At 36.7% G+C, this 8,215-nt stretch overlaps 1 protein-coding gene across 5 annotated transcripts in view; it reads right to left on the bottom strand.

Annotated features, from left to right (window-relative positions):
* Window positions 507-8,215, bottom strand: part of RBMS3 (RNA binding motif single stranded interacting protein 3) — an 819,111-nt gene continuing 811,402 nt past the window's right edge. For 4 of the 5 annotated variants that reach the window (XM_005695513.3, XM_018067046.1, XM_013973416.2 and 1 more), the window contains one exon: window positions 6,117-7,152. In XM_005695513.3, coding sequence (XP_005695570.1) covers window positions 7,146-7,152 — 7 coding nt within the window. In that variant the 3' untranslated portion in view covers window positions 6,117-7,145. Of the gene's footprint in view, window positions 7,153-8,215 lie in introns of all 5 variants that reach the window. The other variant, XM_005695511.3, reaches the window with a different exon arrangement.

Genomic DNA, 8,215 nt, shown 5'->3' with positions numbered 1-8,215 from the left:
GGGAAGACTGCTCCCTCTGTTTCTAAGAATTTAAACACAAAGATGGCCTTTTGATAGCTGAGAGAGATTTTCATTATTATTGAGAAAGATGCTCCTTTATAAAAAAAAAATCCAGAAATAATTAAACCTTGTGAGATTAAGTCTGAAATGTATTACTTTTCACTTTACTAATTTTGGACTGCAGCTAAACATTCTCTTTGTCAGCATCCCTTTAAAGAAAGCATTATTGGTAGATGTTACGCATGTGTTAGAGTTAGAAGCTGATGATCTCTGAATTTTTATGCATAAAAATGAGAAAGAATGTATGAGATCCCGGGGAGACCTAAGTGGTCCACACCCCCAAAACTCCTAAACAGGCTCCTTTGCATGAGCACAGTGGTCCCTCTTCTCTCACATTTTGTTACCAGGGAGGGTTCTTTTTTTGGATAAATTTTGTAGGAAGCCAATTAAATATAGACACTGTTCCTCCCACTAAGCTTGATGAAAAACACAACAGCCCTGCTTGGTTGATTTTATTTTCATTTTTTATTGAAAGCTTCATCAAAGAAAACAGAAGTTTAAACCTAACATCCACTGATCTACAGAAAGCTCAAGGAACAGGGAAAATGGTAGCTAATTTGACTGTGGTACAGATGAAAAAGTTAAAAATAAAACCAGGAACACTGTTCAATTACAGAATTTTCCGTGACAGTCAAAGACAGCAGTACAAAATGCTCTTAAATAAAATTCAGAATTGAATGATGTTTCAGAAGTTCTATGACATCAGATATGGCCTGAAACAACAGTTTTAAAAGAAGCTGTGTCCCTTTTTCTCCCTTTTTAGAAACTGAATATTTCATAGCAAGTACACTTTTACATATATATTTTTAAAATTAAGATTCCAATTACATTCTCTTCTTTTTAAATAAATGGAAGCATTAATTCCCAGAATGGAGAAAAGTTTTTCAAGTATCTCTGTGAAATATTTTTCCTGTTTTAAAACATGGAATAACTCCTGTTTCACATATGAAGAAATAACCTAATTTGGGGAGGAGGACAGAGCATCTTTCTTAATAAGATTAGAGGGTTAACAATACAAAGCATAACACTGAAGTTACACTTTGGATATTATTTAAATTTGAAATAAAGTTTTTTTTACAAAATCCAATGGAATTTCAAGGTCATTCAGCCTTAATGTGGTAACACAAAGTCAAAAAATTATAAAATGATGCAATTTTTTGGTCAAAGATGTAAGATGGGGATAAAAGTGCATATTTAACCAAGAGCTATTACTATATTCCCAAAACTCAGTTTTGAGTTGAGCTGTTCTACTGGTTCAAATTTCAATAGTGAGCAAAATCAAAATAGCTTTCATTTGAGGAAAGCTAAATTCTTTGCTATACTTTTTCTGTTTATGTTCTGCAAGCATAGAGCCAGCTTGCAATTGTTTACAGTGGATGGGAAAGGGACATTATGGATATTAAAAACTCACAGTATGTAATGCACTGACATTCATTTTACCAATGACTTCAAAACTGCTTCAATAAATCAATTCTTAACAAGAAACAAAATAGATTTGAATTTTACTTCCAAATGTTTTTTGTTTTCCATCCTCAGGGTGAAATTCTAATAGAAGGAAAGAGAAGTCCTAATAGTTGGAAAGAGAAGATAAACTAGGTGCACAAAAGTAAATGATTAGCCCTTCAAAAACTGGGAGTGATTGTATTTCTGCAGGACTGGGGCTTCAGGGCAGTCACTAACTGGAGGGAATACAATGGATTGAAAAGGTGGACCCAGTGGCCTAGTGGTTCTTCCAGCAGCTCCAAGACCCGCCTCACCCTGCTCCAGCTTTAGAACTGCCGCATAGACAGTGCTATTCTGAAATCATTATTTTCCCTCCCAGAAATAAAAAGACATAAACAAGGAGAAGCTATCCATCTTTTTTTTTTTTTTCTTTTCACGTGACAGTTAGCATATACGTTGGGGGTAAAAAACCAGAAATCACCAATCTGGGCTGAGCTTCCCTGCCTTACATCAAAAAAGATTGTTTGGGCCACTCAGGGATTTTGTTCTCAGCTTCTGTACTTTCCTGAACGCTCTGTATGCCACAAGGGACGGCCATGGCCAAGAACACGTGGATTAAGGGACCAACGTCATGTTTCAGAATATTTGGTAAGAAATGTTCAGTTTGAGTTAGACTCGGCTGTCTTCCAATGCCATGGTGGGTGTCATTTGCAAAACAAATGGATTCATTACTGGAATCTCATTATTAGTCTGTCACGGGAAGGGTGTCAACCTCATCAGTCCTTTAAATTGGAATGAGGGGCTGTCAGTCCCAGCGAGCTCAGAATTTTGAAGCCTGCCAGTCATGTTTTTCGATTACATGGAAAACAAAATTTCATTCTTACTCTTTTACCGAGGACAAGGTAATAGAGGTCAGGGTTCTATGACATGTTTAGATGTGACTATGAAGTGTGGCTCCTCCAATGTGCTACATGTCACTATATACCTATATAAATATCCTTTCATTTGATTTCATATCATATAAAAACATTTCTCACTGAAACCCACTTAAAAATGCCTCCCTGCTTATCAGCTTGTCTTGCAGTGGTCCCTGCACTCAAGAATGAGACTGAATTGTCAAGTGTCTTTTCAGTCCTCTACTAAGGTTATCATCTGTCTAGACGGTCCACTGAAACTTTTCCTCAAGCAGAAAGAAGACTTCAAAGGTCCTAATAAGATCTCAGCTTTCATTAATGGGAATTTTAGGCCACTGTGAAAGACATAAGGGGTGTGTGTGTGTGTGTGTGTGTGCGCACGCTAAGTCACTTCAGTCGTGCTGACTCTGTGTGGCCCTATGGACTGTTGCCTACTGGGCTCCTCTGTCCATGAGATTCTCTAGGCAAGAATCCTGGAGTGGGTGGCTGTGCCCTCCTCCAGGGGATCTTCCTAACCCAGGGATCAAACCTGTACCTTTTACGTCCACCTGCATTGGCAGGCAGGTTCTTTACCACCAGAGCTACCTGGGAAGCCCATATGTGTATAACAGACACCCCAATTATTCAAATAGAGTTAGAAAAACTAAGTACTTTTATTTTCTTATCCATAGATTAAAAATGATTATAAAAGTTTTTCAAGCAGTTAATGGATTCTGTAGGTTCAGCGAACCTCCTGTTCTATCTAGCCTCCTCCTAGGGCTTTCCGTCTCTGATATGGGCGCTTTTAACATCATGTAGTTTTTCATTAAGAGGGGGAATTTTAGGAAGTGTATCACATATGCTGTCAAATGCAGCAGATCTGTTAAGGTCACAGGAGAGCTGATTCAAGTGGTGAAGCATGGCACAACATTCGAGGGGTCGAAACTACCAGGGAAACAAACTAACCCTGACCAAACCACAGCTGGGTCAAAGGTTTTATTATTGACAGAATAGCATGTAACTTGCAATATTTAAGATATGCCCATGTTGAAGGACAGTCTTCCACCCTGCAAGTGATACCTATGGTGCCTGATGACTTCAGAAGATGTGGTCATGCTCTGAGGAGTTTCCAGTCACCATGCAGACTTCCTTAACAGTACCTCCTCCTTATTAAAAGAATACCCGCTTCTCCACTGACCACGGAACCAGAGTTTGGAGGAAATAATGTTTATCCCATTTGGACTGTGGGTTTACTTTGCTTACTGACACTTAGGCTAAGTCTTGGCAATTGCAGATGAGAGGAAACATTGAAAATCTGAATCAATGCTTGAAGTATAGTGAACCAGAACACTCTAAAAAATGATTGTAGTCCTAAATTGGGTTAAGATCTCCATAATCTGTACTGTTGATTAAATTAGGATTCTGATATCAGTGTATATTGAACACATGTTTTGGTTTGTTTTACTTTTTATACAATGTAATGCTGCCTACCTATTGATGTATTTATTTTTTTCCTGGGCTTGATTCTTAAAATTAATTTTTAGGTGATAAACTTTAGAGATGATATATGCAAATTTGAACATGTGCCACTTTTTCCTTCTTTTTGATTTAAAATAAGATACGTTATGGCATAATATAAAAAAAATCCAAACATAAAGCACAGATGGACACATAAAATGGCAAGTCATTTTCTTTTGCCTGAAGTGGCTTAAAAAATTGAGATTACTGAAATTTTATAGTTGAAAAAAATGTTGCTGAATGTATAAATAAAGCAGTAGTTTTGAGTAGAAACAGGAAGTTACCTAGGCACATTCATCAGCCACATGGTAGCTACCTCTTAGCCTCATTGTTGATTGTGGAAATGAGACTTTCTTGGTATCACATTACGTTTTGATTTATTTTTTTGACAGAAGACACAGGAAGTATGTTGATTTCATATTTAAATGAATTATGCCCAGGATAATCCTTATTTATACACAGAGTTCAGAGACTGAAGAAGAGAAACCAAAAGGACAGCTCCTATACAGGTTTGCTCATCCCCCTGTAACTCGGGGGCCCATTTTTCAAAGAGAAAATGCCATCCTTAACATACACGAGAAGCTGAAGAATGGAACAAAACAAAAGTTTAGTATTCTCTCTAGAGCATGGGAAACCATAGGGATGGCTGTGACCAGCTGGCATTTCTTTGTAGCACATGCTACACTGCGTTGGCTAAATTTCTGAATCTAGTTGGACCACAAAGATATGGAATCACTCTCTAGATAAGAACTTTCAATTCATGGGATTTTCAAATAAGAGAATTAGGTATATTTTAACACTAGACCTTTGTTTATAGATCAAACATAGCATAATGTTGCTGAATTTTATGAGTCAAACTCATTATTCATGTTGACCTAATGGGAATATGATTTACCTTTTAACATGTTAGTTTTTCAATGCCTACCCTGTTTTCTTTTACGGTGCCTCTTCCTTCTGGACTAAGACAGGTTCCTGTCACTTTGTGAAAAGAGTTTCAACTATTGATTCTAATAAGCCATTAGAAAGCCATTCTAGTGCATGGTTCAATTAACAGAGTTCCACTGTCTCTCATTTCAGGTAAAACTGTACAGGTTGAACATAGATTTTATGAGTCAAATATGCAGAAGTGTTTGGTAAGTTAATTTAATTCATTTTAGACAAAGTTTTGCATCATTCTCAATGTAACATATATCTCCTTTGGCTTTAAGAATCGATCAAATCTAATTATTTGGGTTCTTATTCATATAAGTTATATTTCTTGATTGTCAACTAGCATTAAAAGCTTACCTGAAGTCCACTAATAGAATCCTCAATCTTATTGGTCCTATTTGCCTCAGAGAGTTAAACTGAAATTAAAAAGTCTATCTTGTCTTTCTTCTGACGATACCAGGATATGAAAATCCAATGAAATGAGGCACGCACACAAAAAAGATACCCCCTCCCCACATGCAGAGTCAAGGTGGCTGTTCATGGTAGATGATGACAAAGAAGACTGAGGCAAGAAGACAAAATCTAGAGGTGCAGGAATTTAGAAGGAAGGCTACTGTCCCACATACTGCACAAGGCCTTTTCGGGAGACCACTCACCACTCAACAGAGCATCACTGAGCTTTTTCAACAAGTGATCTTTCAGACCAGTTCAGGAAGTATCTTGAGTCCAAAATTCACATAATGAAATTTCAACCTGTTAAAGAAGTGTGTTAGCTCATTGGTGGCCATCGATACAGACTTCATGATTCAAGAGCACTAGGAAAGAACCAGAAAAGCACATGGAATTTAAAGCCATTTGGCTCTATTGGTTGGAATCCAGAACTCTTGGCGCTAATATTGCTGACCACAGGAACAAGCTTCTACTATCCACAAATATACATTTAAAATAAAAACTTTTTTTTTTTTTTTTGCAGTATGTAAAACACCAGTGGAAGGTAGTTTAAACAAACAAAGGACTGGTCCGGCCATGTAGGTCAAATAAAATTTTAAAAAAGAAAAGAAAAGAAAAGCAACCTCTATCTTCTGGACTGCAACAGGGTGCCACTTCATCTTTGGTATAAAACAGGCCATCCATAGGCTGAATTTGATCACAACTAGGAAAGACTACAGAAATTGTCAACAATTTCTCTATCTATTGCTTTTTTTTTTGTTTTTTTTTTTGTTGGTTTTTTCTTTTTTGCACTTTTTGACAATAAGCTCCTATCTACTTAAGTTTTTTTTTTTTTTAATGCTCTTAAGCTAGATTTTGCAATGTGACAAGCAAAGCTGACTAAAAAGTTTGTAAAGCTCATAAAAAAGACTGCAGATAAAAAGCACTAATGATTTTGCTAGCGATCACGCTTTGGAAATTAAAAAAGTCTGCATTCTGCCCCCCAAACACGCATTATTTCTAATGCAGTTGTTTTTAAACCAACATTAATAACTTTACCTTAAAATGTTTTAGCCTTCTAGAACAATTCAACACTTAAGACAAAGTTCATGAGAAGTCCCAGCATTTCCCCAATTCTTGCAGTTGCCATGGTTTCTTTTATCAGCAAATTTTCTTCAAATGAAGAAAAACATTTTCTTTAAAACTGTACAGTTTTTTTTTCCACCCTAAAAACTCATAGTCTTAGACTTCTGTACCAGTGGAAACTGGTACAATATTTCCATTCTTTCTTGGTTTTAACAAGACGTTGACAGCTTGCCTCGAGAGCCTTTGACGTCCTTAAAATTAAGGCAATTAAGATTCAAGATAAACCTTACCTAAATATTTCTAAGAAAAAATAAAAAAAAAAACCCAACCCACTAGATTTAAACAAGAAGGGAAAAAGAAAGAGTAGCTTAATTACTGAGGAAGACAATTTGTTTCCATTTCTGCTTGCCCACCTCTTGACATCAGATTTCCTGTTTAAAAAAAAAATCTATCTACACCTTCAGATAAATTCTGAATTCAAATGTTCTTCCACGTGAATGTCAACCTTCCATGTTTTGCTTTATTTGTTTGTGGTAGTTGTTGTCCTCTTCTGGGATTGTTTTCTTTAATTAAAAAAATGATGCAAAAATAAACTGTCAGACCACATGAAAGAACCATTTGCACAGCACGTAAAAACATGTGGTTTTCATTGGGTAAAGTAGAAAATTAAAAGCACAAACAAAACAGCATTCCATCGACGCCTGTGCAAAACTGGAAGCCAACTTCTTGTTTAATGAAGTTTCTTCATTCAAGGCAGCGTTTCAGACGGACATTCTTCAGTCTTGTTTATGGTCTGTGAAAACAATGGAGGAGGTGTGGTCATTACACCAGAGCAATTTTGAAATCCCCTCGGTGACCTTTCCAGTGAGCACTCTTTAAAAGCTACCAAGGCCTCTCAATGTAAGAATCATCAAGGAAGTTGTCAAGACACAGTGGGCTTAGAAGCATGTCAAATTCTGCCACTTTCATACTGATATATATTTGCAGCTTGTTCATATTAAATATCTTGGTGAATAGATCAAGAATATCTCTTAATTGCAAAGTTTTAAATATACAAATATATCTAGACAGGTAATATTTCCTATGTTCATGGAATGTATTCTTCACTATTTGGCTTACCTTTTAGCTCCCCAAGAAATCCCTTGAGTAATTCTGTCCTTCCAGAACTCCCATAAGATCCATCACAAACTCAGTCAATAAATCTATGATTCCCTATTATTATCCAGGATACAGAAAAATTTTTTTAATTGAAGTGTAGTTGATTTACAATGTAGTGTTAATTTCTGCTGTACAGCAAAGTGATTCAGTTATATATAAATGTATACATTTTAGAATATTCTTTCACATTATGGTTTATCATAGGATACTGAATACAGTTCCCTGTGCTGTCCAGTAGGAATTTGCTGTGTGTCCCAATCCCATAAATAAGAGCTTACATCAGCAGAAATGTATTGTGTGTTATCAAACAGAGCTCACCAAGTGTATCCACATGAGCCGAAGGCTAATTTTTGAAGACAGGTAAGAGAGCAGTGGAGCTTTGTTCACGCTCCAGTTTCTTCTCTTTTTCCTTGCTTTTCTATCTCAACAAGGTGTTAAAATCTTGAGAGGAGGGACTATATTTTGCTTCTGTGTTTTACTCTGCAGGAGTCTGGGAGACTGATGTGCACATCATAGGTGTTTAAACAGACAGATGCCACTTCTGTTACATGCCACTTTGCCAGCCCAGGCCACATGATACTTTTTCCTTCTGCCCCATCTGTATGGCAGGGCTGAGCTAACAGTGGGTTGATCTTTACTCTTATCTCTTCCACCCACAGATTAGAATTTGGTTCAAGAATTTCAGGGGTGTCTTTTAC

This window comes from Capra hircus, chromosome 22 (genome assembly GCF_001704415.2).
Source record: "Capra hircus breed San Clemente chromosome 22, ASM170441v1, whole genome shotgun sequence".
NCBI lineage: Eukaryota > Metazoa > Chordata > Mammalia > Artiodactyla > Bovidae > Capra > Capra hircus.
Note: the sequence above shows the minus strand (reverse complement) of the source record. Positions and strands in the feature narration are given on the sequence as shown.